A 15,700-nucleotide genomic window follows, 5' to 3' on the forward strand; every position below is an offset into this window, starting at 1 on the left:
ACAAACCACACGAGACTCGCTGCTTCTTTTAAAAACTTTTATTCTGGCCAATCACATAAAGATACATCTCAACGTCAGTAGTAGAGGAACAACTTCCTCCTAAAATGCTAATTAAAATCCCTGATTAAAAAAAAAAGAAAGAAAAATGATCACTTGTATGTTTTAAAAAGGGCAGTACCGTTACAATCCCCTGATCCCTGATCATGTACACCCGTCATCACACAACCTATCAAATCTCCAATCTGTCCCACACACACTCGGCAGGAAATCGTATAAATTCTTGAGATCAGTGCATTTCGTCTCTACACAACATCTATTGCTAAATACGGTTTGATTGCAAAGCAACAGAAAATGTGTGCTCAGATTTTTCTCTCCAATAACTTGGATTATTAGCGTTGCACTTGTGGTCTTTAGTGGAGGACGGCTCACTTGGCCTTGGCGAAGCCCACCCTGTTGTTGTCCCGATCAAAGACGGTGTAGTAGGGGCCGATGAACACGTCTCCCAGAATCCACAGGGGCCCGGCGGGGGCGGGGATGTCCAGACCCATGAAGCCGCTCAGACACATCGTCTTTCCAGCCTGACTCACCTGGATAAATAAAGGAGAAAGACACACAGTCAGAGACGGAGCTGCTGATAAATAAATGTGAATGTGTAAATCGTTCCTCAGACAACAAACCGGCCTCGTCCAAGAGAAACAGAGCTGCTCTTGTTTAGTTGTTTATGACGTAACACAGACAGTCACAGTGTTGTATTGTTGCAGCAGGAGCTGATTCTTTGTCGCCTCCTGCTGGACGCTAAACAACATCACCTGTCTGTCTCTCACCTTGAGGATGTACTGCTCTCCGGTCAGAGAGTAGGCCTGACCGCCCACGTTGAAGGTGATGACGGGCAGCGATGGGATCTTGTCACAGTTCACCATGTACTGAAACAACCACAATTCAACGCTTTAATACACAGCTCAATATTTTAACTACAAACTGACAGGACTGGAAAATAAAAAGGCATAAAGCTGCCGTTATTTTGTAGCAGATATTTGATTCAACTGTATTAAAAAGGACAGTATCAGAAAAAAAATTAGGTAAAAGTCCAGTGAAACCTTTGAATCCGATCATCACAGTTTGATCAGGCTACCTTTATAGGAGTAGTTCATAAGAAGTATACATTTAAAAATGTTTTTTTTTTTTTATTTATTTGTTTGCATTTCAGAAACCCAGAATGTAATTGGCACTTAAATGCACTAAATGGGTTCAGTTTTGACAGATATTGTACACAATTTAAGCTATAAAAATGTAGATTTAAAGCAAACTTATTTTCTATCTTAATGGAATAAAATGTAAAATACTCAATTACTAAAATAATTGTCTATATATATATATATATATATATATAGATAGTCTATAAAATGTCAGAAATTAGCAAAAACAATCACTCAGAATTTGCTTCAGCCCGAGGTCATGTCAAAAAAGAAAAGGGTCTTTAAGAGAAGCATGATAACTATGTATTTTATCTTCATCAGGGCAGTTAGATTCATTTTCTCTCACCTCTCCCTGGATGAGCGGAGTGGCTCCGATGGCCTTCTGCAGGGCTTTGACCTCCGCGGAGGGGCCGGTGATCAGAGACGTCCCGGTGTCCACAATGGCCTCACAGCCGCTCTTACACAGACTCAGCTGGCTGCCCACCGCCATCCTGTTACACACATATACAAAGATATATATACTGTAAACACAATATTCATATACAGTAAACACAGGTTTCATTATTCAGAGTACAACCATCACTGTGTCAAGGTGGTTTGGAAATGACCCACTAAAGCAAGCATGTAATTAAGGGTGAAACAATTATTTATTATTTTCTTAACTAGTGATTGTTTTTCAGTTAACCAAAAATGTATTCTTTTTTTTGTTTCTATTTTTTTTAAATAAAAGGATGCCTTATTATTAAGTGGTAACGACCGGGTTATTGTAATGTTGGATTTACAGGACTTTTGCATTAATTTGATGAAGTATTTTTTGATTTGACTGGTTTTTAATTCACTTGATTAGTTTCCCATCTGGTTATTTTATCTGTGTGATTATAAATTGAATTTTCAGGAAATTTACAGTATATAGATCTATATATATCTATATATATATATAGATATATATAGATATATAGATCTATATATATCTATATATCTATATATAGATAGATATCTATATCTATAGATATAGATATATATCTATATATATTAAGAGAAACTTTATCTACTGAATCCTAAACATCCGAGAGGATGTTTTTATATGGACTGTATTTTTGAGCATATTAAAATATATGTAAAATAACTACTTTTATGGATAAATCTATGGTTACTGTATGGTTGACTTTCGAGGGAATAATAAAGTTTGAAGGATTTGTTGAGTCTTGGGATCGCCTCGCTGGGAAATTTATTTTTAATCACAGTTTCCCAGAGCTCGAGGTGATGCCTCCAAATGACTTGTTTTGTCTGACAAACAGTCAAAAAATATTCAATCTACAATTATATAAAAACAAAGAAATACAGAAAAGCCTCCGTTTGAGAAGATGGAAACAGCTAAAGTCTCACTTTAATGAGAATGGTTGTTTATACATTACAAGCTGCTGTTGTGGGCTTTAAGTTTAAATCATCACCAGTCAGAGAAACTATAACGGACTTATTAAGAGTGATGATAATATAATAATGTCTGTGTTAATGTTGGAGCACTCACCCGTCCATGTGGATCTGCCAGTAGGCCTGGCGGCTGATGTTGACGTAGTTGAAGTCTCCGGTGTAGTATTTGGGGTCGGTTCCTCCCAGCAGCAGCTCACCGCCGGGCTGCGTGTCCGGGTTCCTGATGAGAGAGACGACAGGAAGTCAAATTTAGTCGCCATAGACGGAAAAATATCAGCATCAACTTTTGAGGTTGAAATGTTGTTTTACCCAAAAGACAAAAAATAATTTCTCATTTAATGTTTGTGTCCAACATTTATTCCACCAACATCAGATTCCAACAAAACATTGTTGTTCCTGACGGTTGATGAGAGACTGAACTATACAGGAAGCATGTGGCCTGTTAAACTAAAACTAGGAGCTAAAAGACGCTAAAACGCTCCACACACTCCAGACTCCTCTGTAGATTACGGTAGATTTAGTAGACGATATTTGACATCTGAATAGCTAGATGTTTATTATAATAAATTGTGTTAAAATCCAACTATTAACATGTATGTAACATTCTGACTATGTAACCTACGATATGTTACCAAATAATTTCCAAAAGATTGTAGCCTGGTTGTTCATACAAATCAATTAACACCAAACCCAGACAAGTTCAATGCGCCGCATTTTATTCAAGCTGCAATGCTAAAACAGTGTTATTCAGTTTATGTCATGTAAAATTAAATAACTGTATATCTTCAGCCCCCACAGTAACAGAAAGGATGTTAATGTACTGTTCACTATGGAACTAGAAAAGACAATTAAGGTCCATTGACTTTGCGTCACACGTCATTCTTCTAGTGGTCCCACAGTGGTAAACACTTGTTTGCTGCACTGGCGGCTCAAAACGCCACGATAAACACTGCTTGTAAGATCAATCTATTTTTAGAAATTTTATATTTTAGAGAACAGAATAGGGGCAATATCCTGGAAACAATGTTTTTCCCATATTTATCCTCACCCAGATATTACTAAAAAGTAAATTCCATACTGTGTAGGAACCCTGTTATAGTGAAGTTCAACTATTGTTAACATAAATCCCTCATACAGAAATGCAAACTAATCAAAGAATATTTGAGGACAAAAATAGTTGTAATATGTTCTCGACTGTCACTAAATGTTATGACAGCGTTTGTGAGAATGAACCATCTGCACATTATCCTTATTTACAGTACTACTGATATCAGAGGCCCTGTCACTGTTAACCAATGACACCTGCTTGTACACACTGGCTAACATCAGCTGTGGTCAGTCAAAGTGCAGCTGTAAAGTGTGTTTCTGTCTTCGGCTTTTACAGCAGCATGAGGAGAGTAATGCAGCTTTTAAACTGAAAAGTATTTAAACATAACAGAAATTGTCGCCCTGTATCCGCCTGCTTTGGGACCAATTCTTGGAACAAGTTTGGCACAGATTGGATATAAAATGACCTTCTCTTGTATAATACAGGTCACATTTTGTAAAGTACAGTGGAAACACAAGAGAGAACCTTCTAGCAACAAGGTTAAAGTTTCAGCTAAAGGAAGTCCCAGCTTACAGGTTAAGTTCCTGCAGTGGAAAAGGGGCTTAATGTGAACCATGTATACTGTACATCCTAAATCCTACAGGAAAACAGGCTTTAACACAGCCTTTAATGCCAGGATCAGACGACATGATATTTTTGACGGTTACGATGGTCACTATGTCAGATTAGACGATTGAGAGTCATAAATTCTTGTCGACAATACACACTTACCCGGCACCACCGTCTTAATATACTCAAGCCCTCGGGCCCGACCATGTAAAGGGGCCCACGAGGCAACGGCGGTGGTGGTTTTTTACTCCGACACAACCTAGATTGAATATCCTACTGCGAGGAAGGTCCGATGACATCATCGTGCATAATAAGTAGCCATGTGCTTCTGTTTACAGCTGTGTGCGTCTGTGCTCAGCCGGTCAAATTCACGACCGCGACGGAACACGTTGTGGAAAGCAAAAAAAAAAAATCAAACATGCTAGACCTTCTGTCGGGACGTCGTGAGACGTCACTTATCATAGCGTCACTATCTTGTGTAGTGTATGACACACTACACCAGATAAAACGATCGATTGTTGCACACGACACTCATATATCGTTCCCGCTCCGAGTCGACACCCTACGACGGCCGTGTCGGGCTACAGTCGGGCTGATATGGTGTAGTGTGAACCGGACATAACACAGCCTGGACTGACACTGAGCAGCAGCAGGTAATGAAAGACTAAATCAAATAAGGTACTACAGGTTCTACTGGCTCTATATTTAAAAGTCGATAACATGCTACAACCGTTGGGTTTCCCCACCTGTTCAGGTAGAAGGAGAAGACGTTCTGGTCCACCTTCTTCTGGCTCATGATGTTGTCAAAGACCGGAGCGACCCCGTCCACGGAGATGCGTGGGTAAGCCATGCCGAGGATCCCATCAAACTTGGCTGCGATGAAGGCCACGCCGGGCTGCTTGATGGCTTCACCGAACAGCTGCTTCTCCACCGAGAGGTCTCCAATCTAGGAAAAGAAGAAACCCACACAGTTAGTCACGTAAAAACTCCACTGAAGCTCCAGTTTACTGTGATGCCAACGTGTGTGTGAGATGAGCTTACGGTGCACGTGTCCTGACTGAGGTAGCCCGACAGACTGCCACTTCCATACTGGATGGCGAAGGCTGTGCCGTTCTTCACGTATGTGCTGGACTTGGCAGAATTATATTTGTGGTGAAGCACTGTGAAAAAGGAGAAAATAATAGAAAAAAGTTAGATTCAAAGCTTCACCACTTGAGCTAGACTAGACCTGGTACTGGTAGTTTATTTAGTGACGTCTTACAGCAGGCGATGTCTAAGATGGAGCAGTGAATGGAGGGCACCCACAGGTTGGAGGAGCCGGTGTCAAACACCACGGTGAAGGGCTGAGGAGGGGTACCCAGACCAATCTCCCCGTAATACTGGGCCTGGACAAAGAAAAACAGAACATGTTGATGATCAATAACAAGCTTGAGGAGATTTACTGGCTGTGAGAGAGAGAACACATAATCCTGCTGATCTTGTTTTGTTTTCAGGAAAAGAGATTATGATAATCCATCACACAGAGAACCGGTCGTTTCTACCAAACACTAGAAAGACTGAGCAGAGCTCTGTTCTTAGCCAACGGGTTGTTATCAGGCTAATGTTTATTCTACCTCAAGATAATGTGCTTCTTTTTTTCCCCTCAAGTACATTTGAGTTGTTTTTTGTAAACACAGTACTAAACAGCTCAGCACAACATTTGTCTGCACAATCAGCACGATTACTAGACTATTTCACAGATAAACATTACAAATGTGTCACAGTTTATTTCCTTTTTTCAGCTGACAGGAACATGAACATAATACAATAATACATTTTATTTGATGGCGCCTTTCAGGACACTCAAGAACACCTAAAGATAAAATAGCCTTAATAATCGAACAGATAAAAACAGCCAGACGCGACGAAAACACCAGCAGAGCGAACATAACAAGAGACATTTAGACAAATACGTATGAGGGGGAATAAAACAATAACAATGTCAACGGAAAGAAACAGAATGATGGACACACTACAGTGAAGAGGCCACTTTGAACAGGTGAGTTTTGAGGATGAGATCGGGTCCCAAATCTGAAAGCACCCTTAGACTTTTCATTCCAGACTAACATGCTATTTAGTACGCTTAAACAGTATGTGAGATTTGTTAGTATGAAACCAATAGTACGTGAATTGCATAGTATTTCTGGTGAAATATGACAGTACGCAGACACTGGACAGTCTATAATCAGCATTCCTATGAGCGGCTGTGTGCTGATCATGTGATTACATGAACAATTTTCAGCAAAGTGAGTTCAGTTGTAGTTAATTTAATAATAAGTCTTATTGTTCAAATGGCAAACTCCCATTTTAATGGCAAATTAAAAGCCACATGTTCTGGCTCCACTGGTGTTTAACAGTCAGACACTTTTAGTTGAGTTTATTTCTTTTTGCTCAGAGTATCTCAAACTAGATTTTATTCTATATTTTCATAAAAAGGATACTTATAGAAGACAGCCAATTCAAAATGTACATTTCATTGACTTGTTTTTAGACAATGCATCTTGAATATCTTGTTAAAATACAACTTTTGAGCATTACAGGGTTGTGACACACAACGCTTCCTATTACAAGTGAAATAGAGCTCAAAATTAGTTTTCACAGCTAATTTCAAGATCTCTTTTAATCTTAAAAAGGCCTAAATATTACATTTTATTTCAAGAAATCTTACCAAGAAAATTTTCACTTGTTCCATTGCTAGTTTTTTTTTTACTTATTACAAGCAAAAACTCATTTTTGAAATGACCTTTTTTCATAAAATCATAAATTATATCAACACTACTTCATTATAAATCAATTAAATGCTATTTAAAAGTGACCTCATATATGGGGTTCACCCTAAAACGTCTCATCGGTCATGATCCAGCTAACTGTCATTAAGCTAGTAGGAGCGAGGTCCAGGTCTAATGATTAAAACAACCACCAGGTCTGACAAAGATCAGTTAATATTGTTTGTTCTATTCTCGCTGCTGATTACGCCTCACAGCTGTTGGTGTCAGCGAATGTTAGGAGGACACAGGTCAAAATAGTTACCGAGTCATGTCAGTAAATCACTAGTTCTTGTTTCACAATTACAACGTGACAAAACAAATGATTAGACAATTCAGGACTTCTGTTTCATGTGACTGAAAGTCAAAACCCCGTCAGACCGTAAATAGTTTAGTCATCCCGACCGCAAAGTACTTCCTTTTTTTCTGAGCAACATTTTAAAGCTGCCTGATTTATTCTGTGATTGAGGTTGGTTTGCACAAATTACAGAAGATAAAACTCTAATAAAACGTTTAACTCTAGTGGGATCTAGCGGTTTAGATAGTATCAATTAATTCATGGCTACATTTATTTTTAATATATTTTTGCTTCATCTAACGACATATCTATTTATCGAGGCATTTATTTATTCATTCACTTATTTTTATTTTGGCAGGTTCTGTCCTCCATACACTTTTTTTTTTAGATAAACACAAACATTTTGATATGGACTTTTATGGATTATATTTAAGGAATTGTGACCAAGATATATACTGTATGAGTGGGACATTTTACAGTAAAAATGAACTTGTCAGTGTTCTCTGATCATTTCTAAATTTATTTGGCATTTCTATTTCTGCAGTCTTATTGGTCAACAGATATACTGATATCTGTGATAAGCCGATACTGATCGATATAGTCAGTATAGATCTAGTCACTAATTACTAATTTTATGTAAAACAACAAAAATTGGCAAACTTGAAGCACAATAGGTAGAAAGATGATTATCAGAGGATATATACTCTTCTCCTCTAATAATCTTGAAAGGCTGACTGATGTAATTACTGAAAATAAAAAAGCGATCGCCTAATTGAGTAAAACCGAGAGCAAACAAACTTCCTGTCAGCTGACGACAGTTAAGAAGCTTACAGATCAACAGTGAGTCAGCTGTCATGTGGTCCACGTTCCCTCTTCTCTCATTCTCAGTTTCATCACTTAAAAGCTGACATTAGTCTCCAGCAGAATGAATCAGCGTTCTAAGACGCTGCGTCTGCAGAGGATTTTCTGGTCTCGACAGGCAAAGTCTAATTTTCCATTCAGCTGTGAGGATTTACAGAAAAAAGGGCGGAGGCGGAGGAGGTCAACAACACAAGAGGACCTTTGTTGTGGCTCCCCCCCAGATTGGCTTTTTAGCTTGTGAGCGCTGCATTAGGGGAAAGGGAAGACTTTAAGGGTCCACAGGTCAGTGGTTCGGAGAGTGGGATGCTTACGTCAAGGTAGTTCTTCAGGGTTTCTGGAGTGGGCTCGTTACTGGAGGGGAAGCCAAAGTTGTACTTAAGGGAGTGCTTGTCGGCCAGAAGCTCCTCCGCTCTTCTCCCCGAGTCGGTCAGCTCGCGTCTGATGGAACGGAATTTCTTTAAGGGAATTCTGAATGGGAAGAAATGGAAAAAATAGGTGATTTAGAGCCTGGTTTAATAATATAATGAAGTAAAAATGCAGTGGAAATTAAGTTAATTTATCAGGCTACTTCCTGTTCGAAACACAAACACAACTGGTGGCCCTGCAGATAAGATTCGACCCACATACTTCATCCGTATCTGCACAGCGTATCAGTCAGAGTGCAGGAAATAGTATAAGTACTATACATAATGTGCAGAAATGCCTGTGACCAAATCACGCCCCCATTAAGTCAATATTTTAACACACAATCAGTTTGGTACACCATGCTAAAACTAATGCCGCCTAATAAAAAATAAAGAACAGTCCTGCTATATACGGCTGCAACCAACAATTATTTTCATGATTAATCGATTAGTTGTTGGGAGATTTATTGCAGGACTGTTTGACATATAAACTGAAAGTATATCTAAATATACAATTGTAATGAGTTCATGAAGAGTCAACTAATTGCATTAGGCTTCATCATTTCCTCCTGAAGAAATTAAATATGAAACTACGAGCAAAACATCTGTTAAAGTACTTCCACTACATTGGAGCACCCTGCCGCCATAATGCTACCATGTGTCCTTTAAAAAAGCAGGATGTCGGAGACAGTCATATGGTTTAGTGGAAGCTTTATATTTTTAGCACATGCCATGATATACTGTACGTGCATTAGTCACTTAAGAGGGTTGCAACTCACAACTTTCAAGAAATGCACACTACGAGTTACCAGAGCCTAAAATGATGTCTTAAAATTGCCTTCTTACCTACAAAGTAAGGAATGATTAAAATCATAAGATTAGAAATAAAAGAAATAAAAACAAAATCCTTATTCTATGATTAAAATATAGCAGTTTTCAAAACAAAAGTTTAAGTGCTTCACAATTAAATCATTCAGCACAAAATATCAAACATGCAGGATTTTTAGCAACTAAATATAATCATAACAAAAAGAAAAAACATCCGTTTAGAAATGTTAGGGGGTCTTGAAAAGTTTATTAAACTATTCCAAAGTTCACAGGTAAAGACAGCGTATGCACAGTCTGTCTTATCATTAAGCAGGATTAAATCATCAGAGAGACAATGGTTAGCTGACCTGAAAGACTTAATGCTACTATTAGGACAAAACAACTCAGAAATTGGAACGTTATTCTGATTATGTTGACTAATGGGGGCAGGAGGTCACACTTAATGACAGGAAGTCACTTTATATACAGAAGACATTCATCAGTGTCACAACCAGGCAGCACTGATGCCTCCTAATCAACAAACACACAGCTGATCCACTTTAAGATAATTGCAATTTCACCTGGCCAGACAATCAACTACATAACAACCAATCAGCATCCAGCACTGGAACGATGAGTAAGAAGGTGGAAACTAGTTCATGAGACTAAGAAATTAAGTACTCTGCTATAAGTAAAAGTCCTGCAATGAAAATTTTACTTGAGTAGGCTAAAAGTATGCAAGTATAATCAGGAAAATTGATTTTTTTATCATTATGGATTAATCTGTTGATCATTTATCATACCATATAAATAATCAAGTAAAGTACACTTAGTAAATGTACTTAGTTACATTCCACAACTGGTGCTTTCACAAATATATTTTTTATCTAATTTTTTTTTTCTTTTCTGCCAATTAAGTCATATCTTCCATCACGTCAAGTAAATGACCTGAATACTTCTTCTCCTATGAGGACTCTAGTCTCAGCAGTGTGGTTGACCTGTTTCAAAGATTTTAATAATAACAATAAGATATAACTTTATTTATCCAGAGGGAAATTGTTGTACAGCAGTTGGAGTACAAATAAAATAATATGTCACATATCAATAAGTTGCCAAATCCAAAATATACCTAATTCATGTACATGTAAAAACTGACAATAACCTGATATTTTCAGGTGGAATTTCATTCATTCATTCATTCTCACTGTGCAATATCATTTTCCACTTTTGCAATTTTGTTAATAGTCTGTTTATTGTCAATACCGTAAATACTGCTCCTATTTTTATTATTCCTTCTATTTAAATGGTTCATACTTTGTTTAGCTCTATTTTTACTGTGGTAGCTGATGCATCTTGTTTTTTTTGCACTATCCCCTTTGCTGCTGTACACTGCTAATGTCCCCACTGCTGGACTAATAAATGAATATCTGATCTTATATATAAAGCAACCTGTTACATTAATCATCCCCAATTTATTCCAGCACCTTTTGCACTATTGCCTTCTAGTAAATATCAGTTTATAATCTCTACACAGCAGTTGCATGTTTAACCTTTGTCCAGCTTTGTTGTCCTTGTTTACAACTGTACTGGGTCTATTTCTGTGTAACTGATTCTGACACATATAAACAGGTTAAATCCACACTCAAACTGGAGATACAGCACCAGTATGATGAACTGGTTTCTAGAAACAGCTCTATGATCAGCCAGAATCACAGCAGCTAGAAATAAACAGGTTGATGTCACAAGATCAGCTGTCCTCTCTGCTACAGACCAGAGAACAGCTAGCTACATGGAGCTGTTAAATGGAGCTAAAGTATCTGTTACTAACACCTTCTTCTTCTACATTTACAGGTTTAAAATGAGCAACAGGACTGTTTTCTGTCATAAAGTGTTAGTAGCTATTGGGTAACATTGTGTAAGTAGCATGCTAGCTAGCATTAGCTCACATAAACGGTGTTAAATGATCTCACTTTAATATTAATGTGTTATTAATGTTCTTACCGGATTAGAGCGTCACTGGTCAGAGCTACAGCCGCCAACACACACAGCAGTAGAGACCTCATGTTGTAACAGTGGAGGAGGAATCAGAGTACAGAGAATGACTGAGCAGCTTCAGCTTCTCTCTTCAGTGTTGTCGACTGACTGCAGACTCTGATCAGCTGACTGAGAGGAGGCTCCGTCACGTGAGGATGGGTCAGCTCAGGAGTGACGTCACTTCCGGACCGGAAGTACTGACCGATTCTGACTTTGGACATTATTAATATTTTTTAGGGGAATAATTAAAACTCATCTATTTCTGATTAATTGATAATTCTTAATAATTTTTAATTAATTATAATTCTTATGGGTAAATCTTTTTATTGTAGAAAGTGGAAAAAATAGTACGCGTTCGTTTGTTTGGCTTATTGAACAGGCTGATTTGCACATGTTGAATTTTGCACATTACTAATTTACTCAATTATTATTATTTTTTTTAACTTTCATCAAAAACAGACAAAAAAAAAAAAAAGTAACATCTACAGACAGACTTACAAACATACCAACCCCAAATACAGAATAATAATAAAAAAATAATTAAAAAAATAATAATAAATAAAGAAAAAAAGAAGTATAATAAACAAAATAAATTAAGTAATACAAAAAAAAAAGACAACCACCACAGGATAGCCAGACTATACAGACAAAGATACAATCACATTTCCGCCTATGTCATACCAGGGAAAGAACAGTAAAGAAAAGCCAAACTGGATGTCACGCAGTAGGGACTTCAGCTAACAGTCGGGGGAGTCGAGGTGTCTAATAATTGGGCCCCAAATACACTCAAATTTCTCTTGAGAACCATTTGTGTTGCTTCGAAGCCTCTCGAGGTGTAACCCTGAAACTAGTTCCCTCAGCCATCTAGAAAAACAAGTAGCGCTGGTGGCCTTCCATTCTTTTAGAGTTATTCTCTTAGCTACTACCAGACCAGTCATCAGGGTCTGCTGTACAGTGCATGGTAATGCAAGAGAAGCTTCGGAGCAACACTCAATTATTTGTAATTTAAAAATAAAACATTGTAACTTGCACACTTTGCTAAAGTATATAGTGGGTTAATCTATGATTAGATTTTAGATTCTTTGTGTTCGTTGAAGTAGTCTGGTATATTTACAGCGTATTCCAATATTCTTTATTTTGTGTATTCTATGGATATATTTCTATAGTGTTGATATGTACATTTGTTGCTGTAACACAATAATTTCAAATCTATCTAATAAATGGTTGGAGTCACACCAGTAAATAAATCTGTCTGATAATGACAAAGACTGAACAGCTGGTGGCGTCCTCGTCCCACAGATCAGAGAACATCATCATCCAGGATTCTCCCTCAGTCTACTAATCATATTCAAACCTTTCTCTCATAAAACACCACGGGGGGGAAACTCTGAGTTAATAAAATATCACAATTACAGACAGGCTCTTTCTTCCTTTGTAACGTATCTACATTATATTATACTGACAGTGAACATCTACAATAACGGGATATCTAACAGCATGAAGTCTGACAGCACGACTGCTTGAACGAGGTAAATTTTATTAAAAGGAAATGAAAACTTACTATAAAACACTAATATAATCAAAAATGAAAGACTTTAAACCCCCCCAGTGATATCCTTTAATAAATATCGTGCCCCATCCTCCATCTCCTGACCTCCTTTGATGAAATCTGCAGAGTGGATTTTGGAATTAATGGAGAAGCTGAAGATGATGAACTGTAATTTGTTGTCCATATAAACAACAGATATGTTCACATATATTGTTCAAAAGGTCAGCATTAGGGCCTTTAAATAATCCTTGAGCAACTCCTTGTGGACAAATAAAATAGCCTTTCAGTGGGTTTTGTTTCTGCGCCACCAAGTAGCGTTAAAGGGACTGTTTGTGACTTCTTACACTTATAAATCATTGCGGATCAGTGTCCCATGCGCGCTCGTGTGTGGCTACGCTGTTCAGACTCAGACTCTAACACAAACTACACGGAAGCAACAAAACCTCTTGGTTGTATCTAGTGAAGCCCGTCTGTTAAACAGTGTTGGCCGCGGTCGGAGGACGCGGGGGAGACCGTAGCTTTGGTCTCCAGGGCCGGAGTCTCTGCTGTACTCTGCTCCTCTGCTCCTCTGCCTGCCTTCACTCACACACCGCGCTCGTTCTCGCTCTTTTGCTCCACTCTCACGTGCATGCTGCTCACTACACACTGCAGGAGAGTTAGTTTAGCTCTGAGAATATCTAGTGAATGAACAGTGGACGTTTGTGCAGAAATAACTGCTGCAGCTCCTCCAGACCAACAGAGGTTTTCCGTGTCTTGTGAAGCTCCGCAGAGAGAAACGTTACCGTCTCCGACCAAAACTCCGCTGTCTCCCCTGTTCCCTCCGGCCGCGGTCGGGAGGCTGAAGCAGGAAAAGCCAACACTAGGATCAGCATTGATTCATGGAGAGACCTCCGTCTGGTCAGCTAACATTACTGCCAAGCAGCTGAAATATAGAGTGATATTGTGCTTTTAGCTGACGTGTGTCTCCTCACTGTGTTGAGAGATGCTCGTTCATGTCCATGTAGAGCGAGCACAAGCGCGAGCAACAGGACGCTGACTTTCGTTGACTTAACGGACACAGGTGTCGCTGTTAACAAGACATTTCTGATTCTTACAAACAGTCCCTTTAAGACACAATTTCCAATCACCACTGATATTCTGGTAACAACTGAAGAAGAAGAAGTCCTCAAATGGTGCTTTATTAACTGCAACACACATATAATGCGAGCCACTCTGTATTAGATGGATCAATAATCTGTGAATGTTTAGTCTCAGGGACTCGCAGGATCTCTCAGTCTACAACCGTCTCTGAATACAAAGAACCCAGGATGGAGTTATATAAAGATATCCAGCCAACGAGGACGTGGTGAATTATCACTGACTGCTACGGAGCATGATGCACACCTTCTCCATCACATATATATATAACGGGAAATTAGCATTTGTGTTAAGAATTCACAATATAGGCCTGAGTCAATAAATAAATGAGAAACACAGACTGTATATATACAGCCAATTAGAAAATAATTCAGCCCTGTTGAATCCTGGAAGTCTTGAGAAAACAAATAGGGACCAAGCGTTACCTTCATCTATTGATCAATTATTCAAAACTCTTCTTCTCAAGGCAGGAAATGTTTACCGCCGCCTCAGTTCATCAGTTTGACGAGCTTTGAGGTTATCTGTAAAGCCCCACAAGACTTAAAAGAGCAGAAGGCAAACAACTAATCTGGTAATTAAAAGACAATAAAAAAGATTGAATGTGCACATGGAGGAGGAGGAGTGGATTAGTTTAGTTTAGCACAAAGACTGGAAGCACTGGGAAACGCTAGCCTTGATCCGTCCATAGTTAAACCATAAATTTAAATTTTTAAAGAGGACCTACTATGCTTTTGTGATTTTTCTCTTTTCTTTATTTTATTATAGTTTTTTGTGCATGCAAAATTTCTGTAAAGTTATAAGTCCAGGCCAAAGGGAGTTACTCTCCCCCACAGAAACACTGCTCCTGAACTGCCTGAAACGCCTTGTTGAAGTCCCGCCTTTTTTTCCGTAACATGGTGATGTCACCATGTAACACATTCGCGTAACGGAGTCCAAAGAGTTTGGTTCGGTTAACCAATCACAATAGAGTGGACTTTCAACAAGGTTGAAAAGAGGTGCTGCAGCACAGCCGGTATGAGAAAAGTAAAGCGTTTTTTGAACATTAAATCATGTAAACAAACTTTGGTTGAAGCCAGGCTAGCTATACATCCAGTGTTTATGCTAAGCTAATCTCCTCCCAGCTGTATAGCTCACACAGACATACTGTAATGCTGCCTTCAAACGGAATTCGTGAGCTCGTGGTTACGACATGGGATGTCAACTAAATGATATGCTTGGCGTTCAAGTGGTTAACAAGCTACTGTCGGCGTCTAAGCCAAAGCAGGAAATACAAAGGCACATGACGGAGGAAAGAGATGAGGTCATTAGGAATATCAACATTTTACTCAAACATATTATAAAATTACACAAGAAAAACATGAATAAACAATGATACTGTGATAGAGAGTTAACGAGGGATATCTGCGGCCATTCCTCTCCTTCTCACATCCGTATCTGACAGCATATGATATGCCAGGTGACAGTCAATCAGAGAGCCTGTTACATCGCATGAGGCTAAATTGGCATTCTTTTAGCTTGTTTT

The 15,700-nt window shown here is 38.5% G+C and overlaps 1 protein-coding gene across 1 annotated transcript; it reads right to left on the reverse strand.

Annotated features, from left to right (window-relative positions):
• Positions 1-23: 23 nt before the first annotated feature.
• ctsd (cathepsin D) lies at positions 24-11,618 on the reverse strand. The gene is made up of 9 exons (XM_074658735.1): positions 11,460-11,618; positions 8,559-8,715; positions 5,546-5,669; positions 5,326-5,444; positions 5,031-5,230; positions 2,725-2,847; positions 1,543-1,687; positions 825-923; positions 24-587 (listed from the first exon to the last, which is right to left on the reverse strand). The coding sequence occupies exons 1-9, from the start codon at positions 11,519-11,521 to the stop codon at positions 426-428; spliced, it is 1,191 nt and encodes a 396-aa protein (XP_074514836.1). The 5' UTR covers positions 11,522-11,618; the 3' UTR covers positions 24-425.
• Between the last annotated feature and the right edge of the window lie 4,082 nt (positions 11,619-15,700).

This window comes from Sebastes fasciatus, chromosome 2 (genome assembly GCF_043250625.1).
Source record: "Sebastes fasciatus isolate fSebFas1 chromosome 2, fSebFas1.pri, whole genome shotgun sequence".
NCBI lineage: Eukaryota > Metazoa > Chordata > Actinopteri > Perciformes > Sebastidae > Sebastes > Sebastes fasciatus.